Below are 22,208 nucleotides of genomic sequence, written 5' to 3'. Positions count from 1 at the left end.
ACATGCATGTATTATTAACGTTTCCTGTCTCCATCTAGGTATTTTGTATAAAAGGTTTATTTTGTGGTCATTGAATAAAAATTCTATAGTGTGTATCAATGCTTTGTTATAACAAAATCCATACTTTAAATTGTTGTACAAGTTGTAAAAGAATTTTAGTTAAATTTTGTACAGATTGTAAGTATTACAACACTTTTTATCCAAATTATAATTTGTACAAAATGATAACTTGTACAAAACATATACATTTGTAGTTCAAAAAAAAAAAATCGCTTTTCTAAAAATGATTGACGTCATAATATGTACTTCGAAAATACGTTTACAAAATATCTTTATACCTGAATAAATATTTAAAATTGTATAACAAAAGAGGTATATTTTATTTATGCAGATCAATGCTAAGGATTTAAAACATCATGGTTTCCAGAAAATAAAACTTAATATATTTTCTAAAATTCGCTAAACATTGATAATTGGATGTCGATATATATCACATTTTTAAAACTTGAGAATTGGAAACTTGCCAATATTGATTATTGACCATTTTGTCATTTGATGAATTAAGTCTTGTTTTGAGAATATCCAAAAAGGCAAGGTAAATTATTTTGAGTTTATATATTATAAAAATAATACTACACACAGTATTTGTGACATGTATAAGAATGCTATAATTTAAATTTATATTCCAATGACAAATGTTGTATGAACATTCCTATTCAGTGTGAGCAATCACATATGTTTAGCGTTCGTCGTCCGTCGAACGTTTTTCTTTTGAATCGTCCTTATATCGCTGAGACAATACAGACGAAAATTGGTTTGCGTCATTGTTGAACAAAATATCTGTCTTTCCTTTTTCATTTCTAAAAATAAATAAAGAAAATCTTGTTTAAGATTTTTATGATACGCACTAACATTTTCTTCTCCATCTTGACACCATTATTATTATCATAAAGCCAATTTGTACTTTTTTTTATGTCAAATTTTTGTAATTAAGATAATTGCTTTAACGATATGCAAAAATCGAAGTTGGATTGTTTTCTTGCACATGCTCAACTAGAAGTTTCCTAAAAATTGTACAAGATAAGACAACACAAGATAATAATTAAGGTCTTTATTTTTTGCTCATTATTCATTTGTTTTCCGGCAAATTGACATTTAACTTTTTTTACAACAGAAATATGTATTGCTGTTGATTAAATTTCAAGAAAGACATTTTTTAAATAATGCCCCGCCGTAGTCAATGGGGGCATTAAGTGGTACCCTTGACTGTCTGTCCATCCGTTTTTTCGTCCATCCCTTTTAGCTTGCATGAAGCTTGAGAGCAAGGCCATTCGTGTCCCCAGACACGTTCTTCTTTTATTTGATAATTTAAAACTTTAATATGATAAATCAATGACGTCAGGTGTATTATTGCTTGGTATTCAATAAAAAACGGTTTCCAGAAAGTCATACGTTTATTTTCTTATCTAATGTTTCCTTCTGTGATAAATGCAGGACAAAAAAAAATACATTTGAATACTTGTAAATATTGGTTATAAACAATTGGTTATTTGATATATATATATTTATATATATAGTATTGTGTACGGGACTATCCAAAAAGGTGAGTTAATTGCTTTCGATTTAGTATATTTTTAAATAACCACAAAGAAAGTACTATGACACGTAGCATTATGCTAAATATTATTTATTTTTGTTATTTTGACGTCCTTTGACAATATTTGTCATCGATCATTTGACGTCCGTTGTTGGTCGGATAATTACTTTTAAAAATCGTCCCTACTAAAATAACATGGACCAGATAGACAAAATTCGTCGGTATCACTAAGTACTGTATTTGTTCAAAGTTATGTGTGGTTGACCGATACGAAATGTCCCCAGTGACATGTTTTTACATGCTTAGATCTTAAGATACCAGCTGAATAGTCGTCTTATCTTTTACCGATTGTTTCCTATTCCAAATTTTGCATTTTAATTTAGTGTGAGCTTGCATGGCTAATATAGTACAAAAAGTAATTCAACAACGAAGTTCACTATAGAAAAATTATCTTAGTAACGAATTGTTACCAAAGATTAGGGAAAGTATAATATACGATCCCTTCAAGAAGTATAACTGATGACTCTAGTGTCGTTTTAACTTGGCATCACCATCTTTAATTATATTACAGAGCAATGCAAAGTTTTCAATTTTTATTCGAAAGACCATATAGCCTAAGTGTCATAGATATCTTTTGAGGGAGCTTGTCATATTAGGTAAACACGTTTCTATTGTGGAAGCGTGAGTATTCATATTTGATTCATATCAAATGTCCTTTACAAAATACATTTTTGGTACCTGAACCAAACAATTTGTACCTACGATTCAATTTGTATGCATTCAAAGTAACTTTTCCATAATAAAAAAAAAAAGAAAAAAAAGAAGAAAATCAATGAATATCAAACATAACGTTTATGATAATATATCTGAATCAAAAATACAAAATCACTATTCAAAACGTCTTATTAAAAATTCCTCCTTCACAGATATTTAAAATATCATAATAAATTGATTCCCTTTATCATTTTTGTTTTGACGTTTTGTAATCGAGTTAAATACCACTTTTTTCAATTCATAAACTAATAAAATCAATAGTTAAAGTTTTATGGGTACTACAAAAAGAGTATTTAAAAATATGGTTTTTAACAAAGTGTATTATACTTTCATAAATTCTTGACATTAAATCAAAGTTGAAATATTTTTAATATTTACCGATCAATATTTTCAATATTTACCGATCAATATTTTTTGAATTTAATAAACATAGTTTTTGGAAAGTCAAACGGTACATATTGTTTTGAATTTGCTGTCCTATATCAATTGTAAACGAGACGTTTACATTTTTAGAAACTTGAGATTTGGAAACATGCCAATATTGATTTTTTTATTTTTAAACATTTGTATCTGATGATTATTGTATATTGTATAGGGTATCAGTGTTATAAATACATAGATAGTTGTCTCATTGGCACTCATATCACTTCTTCGTTTTCATATATCCTACATGCAACAAAATATTAGTATATACTACTTGATTTGAATGTTTAACTGATGCCGTTTTAAGCTTAAATCGGGCAAATCAAGATCGATAACGCATTGTAGTAACAAAATACACCTTCTCCATGTGTCGTCACCCAACAATTGAAATACAGGAAATCTTTAGTAGGTAGGACACATTTTCCTGTTTGTGATAATCTAGTAAGGTTATATTACGTTTACATTTAATATATTCTAGATAAACAGTATACCGAAAATTGGAAACTTACATTACGCATTAGTTGAGTTGATCATCAAACTTTTGTTGTCTGACTCAAAGATAAAACTGTTTCTCTTCCAAAATGTACGTTTACATCGTCTTCAAACTATTTACATACAAATATATGTAGTATTGTTGAGGACCCTTCTTGCATGGTCTGATTCAGGGTCCAATGCAAGGAGATACAATTGTGTAAAATTGAAAAATTCTGTTGTCCCCACTTGACTCCTCAACTGACTTGTAATTCAGGTTCACCACAGGTTCAATAATAAAAGATTTTGATAAACCAAAATCAAATATGAAACCGAAAAAATTTATATAGCCGCATAGCATGGTAAAGCTAATGTTATGTCATGTTGCATACACACTTGTCTATTGTTAAAAACCAAACTTTGACTCTCAGGCATTAACATAAACATTCCGAGTAACCACAATCTGAATCAAATGTTAGAATGACTATTCAAAGCTCATAGTTCTCTTCCTGAACAAAGATTGTTAACTATTATTAAAGAATCTATTACTGTGAGACATATACAACAGCAATTAAAATTAAAGGGCATTGTATATTTTTCGGAAATAATTATATCATTAATTAATGACACTTTTCCATGAATTTACTCTTCATTTACCCGACACGTTAGAAGTAGTCGTTGTCTCTGACACGTTCACATTGACATTTGAATTTCTTACATTGATATTCCCAATTATTTTTTGAAAATTTTTTTCCTTTCCACAAGTTATTTTCTCTTTTTTATTTCTGATATTAAGATTCTTGTATGTTGTGACATTTTATTCCTAAGAGAAGTATGAATTTAAAACAGCATATCTATGTTATAGAGAGAGCGCCATTTCTTCTCAAGATATTCATACTAGCTACCTTTACAAAAATCGTTCAATCTTTACTTAAATTGACAGTATTGTGGTTTTATGTGAATACATAGGTTTATCTATGTCATGAATTTTTTCTATAAATGTGACCATATTGCCAATTCGCCTGGCAAAGTTGACCTTAAGTGAGTTTGGCTATTTTTCGTATGTCATTTTTGGTAATGTTGATCTTAAACCCTTTCGATTCTTATACATCCTTGCCTTTAAAAAATTGCCTTTGAGCGTTCCTGATGGAGTAAATCAGAAAAGCGCTTCAGACGATGTAAAAATTAAAATCACAAAAATACTAAACTCCGAGGAAAATTCAATCGGAAAGTCCCTAATCACATGGCAAAATCAAATGACAAAACACATCAAACGAATGGACAACAACTGTCATATTTCTGACTTGGTACAGGCATTTTCAAACGTAGAAAATCGTGGATAGAACCTGGTTTTATAGCGCTAAACCTCTCACTTGTACGACAGTCTCATCAAATTCCGTTATATTTACAACTTTGTTGTAATTTTACTTGTTGTTTCAAGATTGCTGAAAATTGCAATTTTGATACCTTTTGGTTTAAGTTTAGGATGAATGGAAAAAAAACCTTTCTTAACTAATCAAATTTCTGTCAGAAAAGTCAAACATTGTCATCCAAATGTTACAGGTTTGAATTCATACATTTTGAAGAATTTCATTGAATATAAAAGTATGGCAAAGTTGCACTTCTGTGTTTAGATTGTTTTCAACAGCAATGTGCAACACCGAATAAAATTTGATGGACAAATGAAAAAATGTTAAAAAAGTTTTTGGAGGTATGATGTTTGACATTTAGATTTTTTATCTTATTTTTTGGTAAAATTTAACAACTGTATAATTTTCACAACAGAAATGTGAAATATCTATTTATTCACAACGTTTCTAGGGTGTGAGAATTTAGGCTTGCCATACCGTTTTGACACTTTTGTGAAGACTCATTTAAACACTATTTTTTTGAAAATTTTGTTGCAGAATTGAGTCATGGCCTCCAGTAATAATGTAGAGATAGTTACAGAAACAGATAGATGTTTGCGTATCGTTGATCAATTATCAAAGCATGACTTTATAGCCATGGACGCTGAAGGAGTTAATTTGGGGAAAGAAGGCCCCTTGACTCTGTTACAGATCGGAACCGTGGACAACAAAGTTTATCTTTTTGATATTAAATCAAAGCCAGACTTATTTAAGAAAGGACACTTAGAAGATCTATTACAATCTGAAAAGACAGTAAAGGTAAATTAATTTTCGAAACCAGTTATTTATCTAGTTTTGTAATATGCCCATATGTCGTTTGAATTTACTAAGTCAATCCTTTTATCTAATTTGGAATAATACATGTTTTGTTTCGTTACTATGAATAATGTTTAACATTTGTTTTGTTGCGAAAGCACTTTGCTTTTAATTTCAACTTGTTAGTTATAATTTTAGAAATGTCTAATGATGACACTGAGTTTTTATAAGATTGTATTATCATTGTATTTTGTTTGTCTTGGGACCATGGTTATGCTGGCTTGCACAAAATAGCTTGTTTGCTTCATTTTTAGTTGAATATTTGATAGTTTAACACTTTTGGTCTTTGCTTGGATTCATATCGTTGACCTACTGGCACTTTCAGGCATGTTTACATTTTAATAAAAACATGTTTCGGTCTCAGGGGAAGGTTTCTGAAAGGTAATCAACGCAATGTTTACAATGTCCTATAAAAAGCTCACAGTATATCCATATTAATTCTGAGGTGAATGCTACCTGGGAAATGATTTGAATAGAAGAGCGAGAGAAAAACTATAATAAAGAGTCATTACTTATATCACATTACAAAATTGTTTGTGTATAACCTATGTATGTATACATTATATTTTACCTTATAAAGATTTAATTAAATTCATTTGAAGTGTTTTCTCAATAATAATATGGTCTTCCACAAGGTATCTCATATAATTAGAAAACATATTATTAACAACTAAATGACTTTTTAAATGAATAAATCTTGATGTTACATTTTCCCATTTTAGGTTATACACTCCTGTGCCGGAGACAGTGCTGCTTTGTTTCATCAGTTTGGCATAAAACTGAAAAATGTGTTTGACACACAGGTTGGTGTAAAAAAGACGACAATGGGAATTGGGAAGTATTAATGAACGTGTCGAGTTAAAATTGAATTAAAAATGAAAACAACACGTTATTAATTTCATGCGTCCGAAGCGCTTTTCTGGATTAAATATTTATTACGAACACATGCTATAAAACATAAACAGATCAATATATTATAATACACATATTTCATGTTAACAGAATGATCCTATTGATAAATAAAGTATTTCAAATAAGGCATATCTAAGCAGTACGATTTAAAAACGTGAATGGGGGTTTTAAATTTAATTGAAAAGTGAGTAATACGTCCTATATGCTATTTCAAAAGAAAATCCCATGTATCGAAAAATACCACCCTTGCAGTTATAAGTGGATTCAAGTCTCTTTCTAAATATATAAATACAAATGTTATCATACACAATAATTTACATGCAAAGATTCTTTATTGCCACTTTTATTTTGTTGCAAAAATAAATACTGAAAAAATTGCAAAAAAAAAAATACAGTTCAGTACCTAGTTATAGAGTACAGTTTAATATAATTTATAGAAACTATATTTGACGATCCTTATTTTCATTCATGCAATCAATACCAACTATGTAATAATAAAATAATAAATTATTACAAAGAAGGATATACAATAACATTTTCCAAACATGAAATTACAAAGAAAAGTCCACAATACAGCAATTCATTAACTTAATTAAATTAAGGTTAAAAAGCTCGAACTACGAACTAAGTAAGCAGTACAAGCTTATAGCTATATTTATTTCAGGTGGCTCATCTTGTCATTGAGGAAAGCAGAGGACGAAGATTGCCGTCTTCCATTAAATTATGCGATGTATGTCAAAGATATGGTGACAATCCGGAACCTCTCGAACAGAAGGACAAATTGATGGTTTGTTGGTTTAAAAAATAAAAAACGACAAAAAAATAGAGAAAAAAATAATACAAAAATAGATCCTTTTGACACTAACATTTAAATTTTTCCCTCAAAAATCGATGTTTATGATTTTTTTCAAAATTCAGAATCTGTATGCAAAGTTAGACGATTTCATGTATAAGGAGACATCAAAAGAATATTAAATCCCCAAATTGAAGACACACTGATGACAACGTCACATTGAAAAACAAACAAACGATAAAACCACAGTCCAAACAAACAACGGAGAAAAATAAAGATTAAGGAGCACGAACCCTACAAAAAACCGAGGATGATATCAGGTGCTCTGACAGGAAAAGCAGGTACTTGTCTTAATGTGGCAGCTGCCGTGCGACTAATGTAAGTACGAATTCACTGATTATGTCTTATTCTGTGATGTCAAATTCGAGGAAAAGAAAATTGGATGGTCGTGACGACGATTGGAACATATCCATCGTAATCTGTGAACTTGTCAATAAACATGGTACTATTTATTTTAAAAATACGTTATTCCGTTAAGAACAGTGTTCTTCCGTTCTAAATTTTGAACTAAATTTCTTACAGTAACCTATTCATAAATTATTTCGAAGTATGCGATAACAAATAATACCAATAGACAGCATGACGATTGATCTGTTCATGGCTTATATTAAGTTAAAGGCTTACAGCCTAATTAAACATATAGCTAATAAAACATGAAGGACTATCAATAAAAACAAAAATTAGAAATGTGTGCTATATTGTTTCAAATTTTGTTCAAAAATCTAACACAATTCAGTGAATTTATTAAGAAATATTTCGAGTTATTTAAAAGTTATATATATATAAACCGCCTCGCTACCAGCTCTTAAATATAAATCGAAACATTTTGGGTAATGCCCTTAAAGTCATTTTTCCTTTTTTGAGAGCTTCGTCTAACCTACTTACGTACATCCCTAAATGACGTAACTTCAAACTTTAGCCATACCACTGCACACATACACTATATACCTTTCCCAAAATACAATGCACTATTTCCCTTTTCTTTTCTCTATATGATACATACTCGAATCGCACAATTTAAACTATGAACAATGTATGTGTTTGAAGTACTTCAATATTTCAATACATCTTTTATGAACAAATACATTTCATAGACAGGGAACTTCCTTTCTCATGCACTGTCTGATGTGTTTGAGGTTTTGATTTTGCCATTTGCTTAGGGACTTTCCGTTTAGAATTTTCCTCAGAGTTCGGAATTTTTTTTATTTGACCTTTTAACTATTCACCTACCTGCGTAAATGCCCCCCTTTCTCTCTCTTTTTTTTTTATAAGAATATTATAAAAATATAAAAATTACAAATTATTACAAAAGGCTGTTTTCATATTAAAAATGCTCAGTCTGATTATCAACTCTCTTTTTGTATTAAAGAAATTGTATGTTTTTTTTTTAACTTTTGAAAAATAAATAGTTCCGTTCTTACCATTAACTTATCTTTATATATTTTTAGATTAAATGGACGAAAGAAGATGGAGAATTATGGGCTAACAGACCATTAACAGCTGAAATGATCGAATACGCTAGTAATGACGTTACAGCATTGATACCTACAGTGTATCATAATCAACAACGGTAATTTAATTCCTTGATTATTATCTGCTTACCTTCAAATTTAGAAAAAAATAATTATTGATTAAGCAAGTTGTGAATATCTTCAATGACTCACAATTCACTATAGGCCAAGATGTATATAAAGTCTTAGTTTGAAAAACTGTTCTCGTACAATGTATTTTATATATTTTGTTTTTAGAAAACTGACGGAAAGCAACTCGTTAAATGAATTTGAAAAAAGAGTTGAAGATGAAATCAATTACCATATAGATGAAGCTCCCTCGAAAAGAAGACGAGGAAGAGTTGACGGAATAGTCGAGTCTATCATATCAGATATCGAACGAAAACATAAAACAGATATTAAATTCGAAGACATTACAGATGAGGATGAAATAAATGCGATACACAATATCAGATTTGACAAAGACGGACTATCTCCATTTATAATGCGATTACGAACAGAAGATATCAAAGCACAATTGAAGGAGATAAGTGATCAGCTGTCCAAAGAAGGAAATAGGTTTCTACCGAAGGGGCAATCATATGCATTCCTTAGGGCTTATCAGTACCACCCAGATAAGGATATACAAGAAAAAGCCAAACGTCTTCAAAAATCATTAGAAACACTATTTCTAGCTGACATGGTTAACAAGTACAGTTTGAATACAGAAATCAACGTTATTAAGACATATGAGAAAGATGCATTGCGGAGTATTCGACCAAGGAGCAAAGATGACCGCAATATCAACCCCATACATTTATCCCTCTATTGGAAAAAGCAAGAAAGTGAGATAGATTCTGAAATTGAACAATTAGAAATTGCTGGGAGAAACTATAATATACCACAAGGGAAATATAAATGGATTAGGTATAATTGCAGTGACAATGTACCAAGCAGAATACAAATGAAAGCAAAAAGACACCTCGCTAACTTGGACAAAACGTTTGGAAAGGGGAAATATTCAGCGACAAATTAACTCGGTCCAAAGTTAAAAGTTTTATTAGTGATAATATGTAAAGCAAAATTCATTAAGAAGTGATAGTTATATGGTTGTAAAAACCTTATGACCCAAGAACATTTCTGAAAAGTATTCATACTGTGGATTCATTTATTGTCTTGGCTATCAATTTTCGTGGATATTTGTTTTCGTGGTTTTGCAAATTTGTGCATACAAGGCCTGTAGAATTTTTTTTTAATTCGTTGAACATTTGAATTCTCGGTTCACCTGTACCCACAAAACCAACGAAAATGGTATCCAAAGAATAATAATGAATCCACAGTTTATCACTCCATATTAATAAAACTTAAGTAAGTTTTTCTATATGAATGGGATTTTGAATAAATAGGCATATTCACCACGGAAAAAATATTTTCACCGCGCAAAATGTCGCGTGCTTTTAAAATCATTTGATGAACAATAGGTTCTAGAAAATGATTTTCATAACATTTTATTTCTCTCTGAGTAAACTCTCTCGATATATCGAATAAAACAATTACTGGCTTTTGAAACAAACAAAAGCCAGCAATTGTTTTATTCGATATTATTTAATATGTGGTTTTATTGACTTTTGAAAAAAAAAATGATATTCACTTCGGCCGTTGGCCTCAGTAAATATCAGTTTTTTTTTCAAATGTCAATAAAACCACATATTTACGTCATCAACACACAGTGATTGTATATTTTTAAATATTTAATAATAAATTCTTGAATGAATGAATGTATTAATTCACAAAGTAATTCATTTTTTTATGAATGACTGAATGAATAAATATATAAATAAAAAAAATAAATGATCGAATAAATAAATAAAGAGATACATCAATGTATTTTTTTTCGATTCATTTAGGAAGTTTGTACAAATTCAATCTTATAGATATTGGTAATTTAGTTAAATGGTGCATTTTAAATAACTTATACATTCTACTAACACATACTACGATCTAATTCAGAGCACAACCCTCTTCCCCGCCAGTATATGTACTGTCAAACAGAAACCATTCTGGTCAACACTTGAACTCTACACTTGTTTAGCCAAAATCATTATTTGTTTTACAAAAATCGTCAATTTTCCATTTTAATGACGTCACAATCAAATTCCAATATCAATACTAACATCATTATGACATTCTTGTAAAGTCCAATATTTGGCAGGTATGAATTGTAGGCAATAATGATTTCATCATTTGTTGTTCTTCTTCGTTTTACTAGTAGTTAAATCATTCAGTAATACGTGGATTACAGACAAATTACATTGAATTTCATTACGTAATCTGTGATATTTTAATTTGATATCAATAACACGAAAATAAAAAAAAAACTATATCAATTATGTGTATCCAATTTTTGAATTTACCTTCATCAGAAAAGTCCAAACAAAATATGTAAAAGGCAAGGATGTATGAATACTAGGGATGTCGATCGTTTGCGAAATCAATACTCATGTACTCGAATACAAGGATAATATCGGTAACAAAAGATTTAAGCCCAGTGTTTTTGGTCTCATTTATCATCCCAAAATCATCAAAATAATTAACCGTGCGCAATACAAAGGACATTTAAATACACGAACAATTAAAGGAATCCACAGTTAACGATCTGTAAAATTTATACAAATATTATCCGAAAAAAATGCTAAGTTGTATTGAAATAATGAATAACTTTTTTTGCAGACGCCAAAAAATGCTATGGCAGAATAAACAACACATATTACACAATTTAAAACATGGATATACAGGAGAGAACAATGAAAAAGAAAAAAACTGGTATCATGCGGCTCATCACAAAGGGACACCATTTTGTTCTTATAAAATCAATTAATTAATTAATGATGTTTCAAATTATAAGTTAGAAACGAGTGATAAATGACCCTTCATCAAGTGATTCCGATGGGCACTAAGCAGGATACTTCACATTTATATGATTATGGATTTTTGAAATTCAACCACAAATGTAAATTCAGCAACTCCCTGGCTAGAATTACGGTATATCACATGACAATCTTCTAAAAAATCCTTGAGTTGACTGAAATATAGAAATATGGACATCACTGACTCATTTCTCTACCAACAGTAAAACCCTTGCCAAAATAGAGAGTCCGTTTGACTAGGGGATGTTGAAATTCGCAGAAACGTCTGGTCATAATGGGGACTTTAAATCCAATGTCTTGTGTAGAGAGAGTGTCAGTCTATGCAAAATTTAACCATTGCATACAAGTTTTTCAAGTGTCTGTAGGTGGCCTGTTGCAAGGTTAAATTTCTATACTGATCCACTTTTTCATGAAGGTATATTTCTCGTTTGTTATCAAAATACACTGTAAATCGCCGACATCGGAACTGACGATAAGGTCCAGGTTGCGATTCAAGAGGTTGACTGAAACATAATTTTCCTTGCATGTGTACATTTCTCTGACTACCAAATTTTTTGAACATCTCGCTCAGGAAAACGAACCATCTGGATGTAGTTTATTCACGTGGCTACTTAAATCTATCATTTCTGGAAAATGTTCACAATAAAAGCGTCAGCATTAATTTATTATTATTACACCTTTTTTTTTTAACTTCATGATTCGCTACCTTTGATTTCGCTAACGTTTAGGTTTGTAATTACATATACAAATAATGTATATTTGTTTATTTTTATCTCAAGCGAAAGATGTCTGAAATGATTAGATTTGTTATAAAGAATAACGTGTCATAGATATCATAAATAAACACATTTGTTTCTGTTTCATTTTTTCGATTTGTTTCTGTTCCTGTATATCTGTTTTGCCATATGATATAAGAGACATCATGTTTATCTCAAAGATCCTTTATTGTATAAGAATAAGAAAAAGAATAAGAATACGAAAACTATTAGGTTATAAAACAATCAGATGCATCTGGTTACCTCACTCGACTGTTTGTCACTAGAGTGAAAACAATAACATATTACTACTTACCTTTATTGAAATCCATAACAACGCTACAGACATGGACATAGCAAACGAGTTTGGTTATATTATACAGGACTTTCCGTTTTGAATTTTCCATGGAGATCCGTATTTTTGCTATTTTACATACTTTTCATTTACACCGTATGATGGTGTATAAGGAACATCATTGTACTTTCTTATGAACGTGCAATTCAATAATACATCGATTAATAGCCTGATACTTTTAGAATTATTACTGGCATATGTTGGTATTGTTGGTTTACGTACAGTTGCAATAATAAATGCATATAAGGACGCATTGTTTTGAATAATGCTGCGTGTTAAGCAGGGAAGCAGCAAACGCATTTTTACAAATGTTTGTCGGGAATTATACAGCGAGTTCTTGCATTTGTGCGAGCAAGTTACCAATAGATATGAAATAAGATTTGTAGCTGCAAAATGTATGTAATGTAATAACCAAATAACTGAACAAATGTCATCGTTATAAAACGCAATTTAAATGTCTTTAAGAGGGCACTTTAAATTAATGAGAGATGTTTGATGAAATTTTTTTTGAAAATTCAGCGGTACAATGAAATGATGCTTCATTAATTATTTAATCTCGGAAAAAAAGTTCTACAGGTAAAATAAAATATTAAAACATATAGATCTGCAACAGAAAAGATCATTCCTTGAATGATATGTTTATTTGTCTTTTTCTTTTTTAGCCATGGCGTCAGTTTATTTTCGATGATTGAATTTGCATGTCCCTCTGGTAAATTTCGCCCCTCTTTTGAATGATCGAAAGATAGATTATTTCTGCTGAATGAATAGGTCTTTTTTTAAATTTTGTTATGACACATTCTTTAAATTTTTAGTTGTTGATTGACAAATTTTCATTTAATTTGTCAAATAATTTATGTAGGCTCGGGAACATTAAGAGCTGGATGTTTTATCTATAAAAAAACTTGTCTATTGTTAAAACCCATATGTGGACCTCTTAACGTGTATTCTTTTGTATCGTTTGATTAGTGGATACCACATATTTGTAACCAACAATGAAAAAATGTATTTTCATCTAATTTATGTACAAAAAAATATGAACGACCAATACTGAACTACAGGCTCCTGACTTGGGACAGATACATACATACAGAATGTGGCGGGGTTAAACTAGTTTGAAGGCGCCAACCCCCCCCCCCCCCTCCCCTTTCCCCATAACCTGGGATAGTGGTGTAACGGTACAACATAAGAACGAACTATGAAAATCAGTTGAAAAAGGCTTAACTCATCAGATGGATACAATAGAAATACATCTAACAAAAACACAGAGTGGACGTGGCCGGGTACTTGTACATCCCAACAACAAAAAGACACTAAGTACATATCTGAGAGTACTGACAGCTAGTTCAAAGCCAATAACAACTAATAAAAAAATCATGCATCTAAGACTAAATTATCAATCATTACACATCCAACATCCAATGGAGTTAGTGTAAAACATGACCTTGTGCAATGCCAAGATACAGGTACCGACAGATTGTAGATCCATGAATGTGCATATGTATATAACAATAATATTTAGTTAGCTTTTAATTTACTGATAACAAAATCAATATTAATACCAATAAAAACAATATTCAAAGATCTAATAGTAGTGTTGAATTGGTAACCTTTTAGAATAAGTTTATTTAAAGGATCGATAAGTTTATCAGAAGACTTTCTTTCAAACTATTATCTTTTATTCTATCAAAATCATCAGAAATATACCACTATTGACTTAATTGTCTTCCCATACTCTAATTTGCCGACAGCTTGTCCGTGTGCAGTAACCTTGCCTATGACATCTTTCGTTGGTAGTCTGGTATTCGTGTAGAAAACACCAAATAATCTTACATCTGTTATAAAAAAGTTTAATAAACAAATGGGAACGCATGGAAAATATATTCTATGGATTAAAAAAAAAATTGAAAACAAGTATACTTTTGACTTAGTTTAGTATATATATAGATATTTTCATTAACATTATAATTATCAGAAACTCGTCTTACGACCACCCTACTGCACATTTCGATGGTAAACTTAGGAAATGCCTATGGTTTATCTCAAGATGTGATTCGTTTGATAATGACAAGACTTGTCCTAGCCCTAAGACACCAAGATTTATTTTGATACTCTGTCCTATATCAGACAAAACACGCGCCCTTTCAATTGATTTGATTTGATTTTGATTTTTGGTGTTTTAACGCCACTTTTAAGCACCGCTTTTGGGCTATTTCGTGGCGGCCAGTTTTTATTGGTGGAGGAAGCCGGAATGCCCGGAACAAACCACCGACCTTCGATAGGAAAACTGACAATCCTAGTCAATTAAAATTGGAGTCGAGTGCACCCGAACGATCGGGGTTTGAACTCACAACCTCAGTGTTGACTGGCTAGTGAATACAGTAGTAACTTCTTAAACCACTCGGCCACCGAGGCACCCCCCTTTTAATTGACAAATTAAAACCCAGCTATATATGCCAGAACAAAAGTAAAATTACAATTTAAATTTTTTTTTGAACATTGTGATTTTCCTCCTTCTTGAACATAAATTAATAATAAACGACAAAAAAAGATTAGCCAGACATCATATTTTATATTAAAATCCAACTAAACCCGTATTGATATAATATAATGTGTTAATATCTAGTAATTGATCGACTGAAAATTTGCTTTTTTTATTGGACGGAATATAAAGATCGCTTGCATCCTGTGACCACGCCTTTATATATATCAAGAAGATCCTGTTGTAACATACCTCTGCTTCGGGATTACAAAAGTTAAAAAAAAAAAAAAAACCAAACAAACAAACTGTGTAATTTTATCAATTGATTGTATTAAAGTTTTTCGCGTAGTGAATTTTCTTGTATATTAAGATGTTTCGTTATGAAGAGGGATATTGGACTCTTGTCTACATTGTAGCATCTGGAGGTAATTCTTTTATATAATTACTATGTACACGTAATGCAATAATCCCTTATAGTACAACCATGCTTAATATATATTTTCAAATCATTTCTAAATGGTGGACATATTTTAGAATAACATTGTCTGTCTATTCCAGCACGTCTCAGAAAACTCAATTTTTCTTGTGCATATGCTTGTCCAGATTGTTTGTTTATAACCAAAAACTTAGTTTCTTCTCAAGTTTAAAATTAATTTTCTTTTGAGTGTTTTGCGATTCTCTGGATGTTTTTGTATGAACCTTGATTAGTATTTTCTGAATTGATTTGAGATTTGAGCATCGACAAGCTATCATCATTGCCTTAATGCATAGGGTCTCATTTGTTACCTACTCCCTCGATGAAACACATATATCCTTTTGTATGTATATTTTTATATGTATGTAACTTGAATTACAAATTTTATTCTTTAATCTGCATCACAAATTAGTTAAACGTTTTGGAATACTTGTTTCACAGTTGATAAATGTCGTAACTACAAATCCCCTTTTCACGAATGTAACCTACCGAATTAGACTTATTCAAGATATCCAAATTTTCATCTCAGTTTTGAGTATTTCCATATTGTAGTTTCGTCAAGGTGCAAACACAAAAAGTTTTCATATAAAAGTTCATTTGTTCTTAAGTTTATATAACGTCGCTTTCTTTGACTATGTTAAGGTCTCCTGGCCAAAATGATCTATTTATCGAATATAGCAGCAAAACTAGCACTGCTTTTTGTATATGTAAATGTGCAATTCAGAATTTTTTAACATTACAATCATTCAAAATAATGAATAAATCAATAAAATCGAATCTTTTATAAACATATTAAAGTACTTGATGTGTTTAGTGTAATGTCTTGTTTAAATGAGATAACAGTTTATGATAACAAAGACCTTTAATAATTTGTGTTTTGTACGAGAAAAAAGATGTATGATAATATTCTGATACGATCAAACTAATTTGCATACAATACATTTGACTGGGTTTACAACGAAAACTATACCGTACGTTGTTTCAGTAAATTTCAAAAGACCACAACACTGTTATTGGCTCCTTTTATCTTGATAAGGACCTTTTTTTTTTATTTAATTGTCGGTGTTATACCCGCGCTCCTCACTGTTTTATTACTATCTGTCCATCAGTCGCCCATTTCTAATGTGCAAATCACAGTTTAGGAAATCTGGTATCAGGTTTTATATGAGGATGTTATACTGAGCTTTGCACTTTCCGATCCAGTTTATCAACTTCCTATTTACCAACTACTATATATTCTACCACATAATTGCCATCTATGACATTTTCGTCGCATTAAATGAAGGTTTCTTTAAACATGTTAAGATTCGTGGTAACATACCTGATCGTGAGTAGTATTGTCATCACTCTCAACAACCCTATGCTAACAGAATACGTAAAAAATATAACCATACTTTATTGAAGTTGCATTATGCATGCATTTATAGATGTTTTCAAATTTAAAATAGCACTTTAACGGTATGATTGAATTTTAGATAACGGCAACAGTAGTATACCGCTGTTCGAAACTCATAAATCGATAGAGATAAAAACAAATCCGGGTTACAAACTAAAACTGAGGGAAACTCATCAAATATAAGAGGAGAACAACGACACAACAAAAACACAACATCAAAATGTAACACACACAGAAACGAACTATAATATAACAATGGCCATTTTCCTGACTTGGTACAGGACATTTTAAGAAACAAATGGTGGGTTGAACCTGGTTTTGTGGCATGCCAAACCTCCCGCTTTTATGGCAACGTCAAACACAACACCAAAACGACAACATCACATGACAGGACCACAATACAAATAAATGAGAGAACATATAGGACAAAGAAACACACGAATAATAGCTAACAAAAGGTACTAGGCTTAAAATTCAATACGCCATACGTGCGTCCCATCCACACAAGACCAACCAGTGACGCTCAGATGAAAAAAGTTTGAAAGTCAAAACAAGTACAAAGCTGAAGAACACCGAGGACCAAAACGTCCAAAAAGTTGCGCCTAACACGGACAGGGTTTTCTGCCTTGGACAAGAACATCCTTATTATTTAGAATAATTTATAATTTTGCAAACAGTAAATTTTATAAATGACTATATAATAGATATACATGATAAAACCGAAGTGGGGACTAACTACAGAATAAAAACGGACACATTACATAAAACAAATTAATCCAACATATAAAAATACACAGCCGAGTTAGTCAAAGCCTCAACGCACAAAGTGACGTTACATTTGGTATTCTAAAAAAACACACAAAGTGTAGATACATTTCAGCATATTATGACAAGAGATGCAGAAGTTATATCGGGTGTAAGATTTTTTTAAGAAGATTTCTCGAAACGACACAATAGTTCATACAACTAAAACATTTTTATCAAAGTATACAAATCACTTGATGCAACTTTCAAACAATAGCTAAGGGTACAAATGACAAAACATGAGAGCAAAAAAAGTAACAAAAAAAGAAGGTCAAGCCTATTTTTACTCAAATATATTTATGTCAGAATACAGTAGAACATATTCAGAACATATGATTCCAGGTGTGGAATTAGAGCTGTCGCCTGTACATAAAGCAAAATACGACACGACATGAAAAGTTGTTCTGTTCTGCCGACAAACGTTTCATAAAAGGCTACGGCTGCTAAAAAAGAGGGGTGGTAGCGGAATATAATTATACCTACTCACCCGAAGGAAAGTTAATATTATACGAATTTAGCTTTGTATTCCTTCTTAAATTCACATTGGAAAATAACAATAATAGACGAAGTGAGATACCGTCTTTCTCTATATATATATTATCAGTGACTGCTGTGTAGAGTAAACTAGGAATTGATAGTTTATAGTAAATACATATAAATGTTATATCTAGTATGTTTATGTTAATATTACAAAAAATGTAAAAATTACTGAAATAAAAAGAAAACAAAATAAAACGGATTTCAACAAAAGGGGGAGGGCTAATAAACTTTAGAAAAATTATCCGCTCCCTTTAAGTATCAATGATATTTTCAAATGAAGATGTTTTCGATGATTTTGACAAAAAAAAAATGAAACATGATGTGTTTTGTTTTAAACATATAAAGAAGTGGAGTATTGAAATACTATTTCGATATGAGCAGTCAGTTTAGTTCAATTCTGTTTAAAAAAGCAGCTCAAAAATATGGTTTATGTACATGTACTTTTGTCTGAAGTGAGTAACTGTTCTTTTCCTACTTTTTGTTAGTTGGATAAACGTAATAATAAGTAATGAAGAAATTCTGAGTCAAATAGGGGAACCTGAATCAACAGCTTATGTCCCTTTCATTGACGATTTGTTTTCCAAAAGAAAATACAAATGATAACACCTCTAACGGATTCAGCATAAAGACATCAGCAGTAATCTTGAAACGCACGACCGTATCCTGTATTGATATATATATATGTATATAGGACTCACATCCATGTAGGGTTCCAGATCTATTGTAGAATTTTTAGAATACAAATCTATTCCATTTTGTTTCTAGTTTTCTAATCAATGGTGGATTGTAAAATTTCCAATTCTATGGCAGATTTTCTGCAAACTGAGGACAAGTCAATTCATATCTGACCAATGACTTGCCTTAAACCAGCTTAAGTTGTTTCCTCAACAAATCCTACTTTATTCAACGGTAAATGCATTTTATAGATAGATATTCCTGAAAATGATGTAGATAGATATCAGAAATCTTTAACAGATTTTTTTTTCGTTTTCAAATCTCAAGAAAATTTTGTTTCTACAATAGTACAGGTGGTCGTTGAAATTCTATAAGAACGAAAATAAATCAATTTTCATTGTGCACCCAAATACAAATGATGCATAATATATTTATTCCGTTTAAGAATTAAATAAAACAATAAAAAAAATATAGTATTTACCACTGTTACATCGAAAGCAAACTTCGAATGAAAATATCTTAAAATAAGCCAAAACTCATACAATGAGAAACAGTTAACCTAATATTAACATTCAACCCTTCTATTATTTATATACAAAGACACATTATTATGTTTACATATCGGTGCACATTACTATAATCAATATATTTATTCAGTTACATTATATGTAACAAAAAGTAGTGTGTGATTTAACCATTGTTGGGTTAGACGAAATAATAATATTTGCATATGGCAGCACAGTAATATAAAGACATATTTGATTTTGTTGTTTACTGGTACATTTTTGGGGAAAAGTCAGTACTTAATAGTTAAAATAACAGATACAGAACATGCAAAAATTGCCATCGATTTCATTCATATGGTATAAACCAAAATGATTTTCTATATTCGTGTGAAATATGCTATTATTAAAAAAGGTCTTTATACTTGAAAAAATATTTGACTTAAAACAAAAGAAATATATTTAAATTCATCGGGTCAATGCTTATGATATACACGGTTACTAAACAGTATTATATATAGAGAAAAAATCAAAAATGTACAAGCATATCTTCTACGATAACATTATTATGAGGGACTATTTATTTTAAAACTGTGATTTGAATACTTGCCAATATCGGTAATTGAACATTGTGTTATCTGAAAAATTCAGTTTTTTTAGTTGGAATAATACGAAAAGGTGAGTTTTGTTTTTTGTATTTGACATATATTACAGAAAATGCTGCATTCACAATATTAATGAAAACAGGTGATATTATGTTATAGTTGGTATTTTTTTATATTGTAACAATTTGCGTTCTTTCTTTTTATAAGGTACCTGACCCGATAGGACCATTGTTATCTCACGTCGAACGTCTGACGTTTGTCGTCCGTTTTTAAATTCTTTAAAAAGGTATTTTCTTACACAACAAGATAAAAGTGTCCGCGTATCATCCACGATATTACATAAAAATAATATATGGTTCAACCGTCCTCAAACAAACATAAACACTAACCTTAAATAATCCTGTATAAAGAAATTGTAATAGGAATTTGATGAATTCACTCATTTGAAGTTTCATTGAATTAAGGGGGATGACCACAACGACGTTCTAACTGTTCCACTAATATATCGTTTTATAAAATATTGGATAAAATATAATCGTTGATAATAGTAAATATGATCATCTTTTATATCCGCTTTGTAACTTGTTAACATTATTGAACATAATTAAACACCTGCGACGAAGTTGAAGAAAAAAGATCTGATAGTAAATAAGGCTGGATCATCTGTCTATTGGTCAAGTTGACATACATAATTCCAAATATGCTTCTGGTATTCAAATATATCAATTCTTGTCCGAATCAAGAGGTAAATGTCTTTAACGATACTAATAATGATTTGAAAATATCATTGTTGCCTGCAGATACCTCTTGAGGTTGAGTTGCGTTATAGCTTGGACATTCTGCCAGCAAGTCCTTGTCAATACTTTTTGTTAATAAGAGGGTGAGGTATAAGAAAAAAAAACCCAACCAATATTGAAATTGAACTCAATGTAGTCATCAGTAACAGACATATTATAATTTGAAAACCATAGGGAGAAGGATTCAAATATAAGTTATTGAACGGAAACACAAACTTCAATTTTCCTTCCTGTATTTCATGTTAAGGACTGTAAAAGTGTAAATCGTCAATATCAACATTTAAAAAAATTTAAAACGCATTGGTTGAACGGTTCATAAGTCATTGACAAAGGCAACAGTAGTATACCGCTATTCGAAATTCATAAATCGATTGAGAAAAAAACAAATCAGGGTTAAAAACTAAAACTGAGGGAAACACATCAAATATAAGAGGAGAACAACGACACAACAGAAACACAACACCGGAAGTGGTGCTCAAACGATCCCGCCCGCCGCGCCTCGTACTTTACCAAATTAGTAAGTGTTTTTTCTTCTGAAATCCCATTTAAAATCTGATGGAATCGCATGATTTTCAAACAGAACTTAGAAAAAACAGACGTCTACTGCTACATTTGCATTATCTGCCATTCGACTTCACACTCCAACGATATGAGACCGCAAAAATATGTCACTAGTGAGTTGAGAGACAGACACATCGTACTGGACAAACAATGCGTGATTAGGGCCGTAAAATTTCTGTTTTCTCGATGTAAGTCGTTCTTCCTCATTACTTTGTGGACCTGATCTTTTAAATAACACACCCTGTTAATGAAGTTCGCATAGTTAGAACATGCAAAAGCGTAACGTATAAACTGCAATATGTAAATGACATACGATGGTGCATATGATATGTAACTGCTCAGAAATGGGAAATTTAGAATTTGAAAGTTGAATTCATCACGCTTGTCATATATTCTAGGCTGAAAAAATATATAAAGATATGTAGAAGGTTTTATTATTCTTACCAAATAAGAAAAAAGAAAAGCAAATCACTGTGAGATTTCCCGGAAAGGACTATATAAGAATCTGATAAATAGGCATGAAAAGGACGACGTAGCGTTAAACTGGTTTCCAATGTCTTTTTTAATATCCCATCAAAAATATTTTGAACC

General features: G+C 30.8%; 1 protein-coding gene across 1 annotated transcript; it reads left to right on the top strand.

Annotated features, from left to right (window-relative positions):
* The first annotated feature begins 507 nt into the window (after window positions 1-507).
* On the top strand, window positions 508-12,532 carry LOC127719645 (uncharacterized). Its single transcript, XM_052225867.1, has 6 exons — window positions 508-595; window positions 5,173-5,433; window positions 6,213-6,293; window positions 7,067-7,189; window positions 8,704-8,825; window positions 9,004-12,532. The coding sequence occupies exons 2-6, from the start codon at window positions 5,182-5,184 to the stop codon at window positions 9,779-9,781; spliced, it is 1,356 nt and encodes a 451-aa protein (XP_052081827.1). The 5' UTR covers window positions 508-595; window positions 5,173-5,181; the 3' UTR covers window positions 9,782-12,532.
* Window positions 12,533-22,208: the final 9,676 nt, after the last annotated feature.

The sequence above is a fragment of the Mytilus californianus genome, unplaced genomic scaffold (assembly GCF_021869535.1).
Source record: "Mytilus californianus isolate M0D057914Y unplaced genomic scaffold, xbMytCali1.0.p SCAF_11, whole genome shotgun sequence".
In the NCBI taxonomy this organism is placed as follows: Eukaryota; Metazoa; Mollusca; class Bivalvia; order Mytilida; family Mytilidae; genus Mytilus; species Mytilus californianus.
This window is presented reverse-complemented; position numbering and strand designations above follow the sequence as displayed.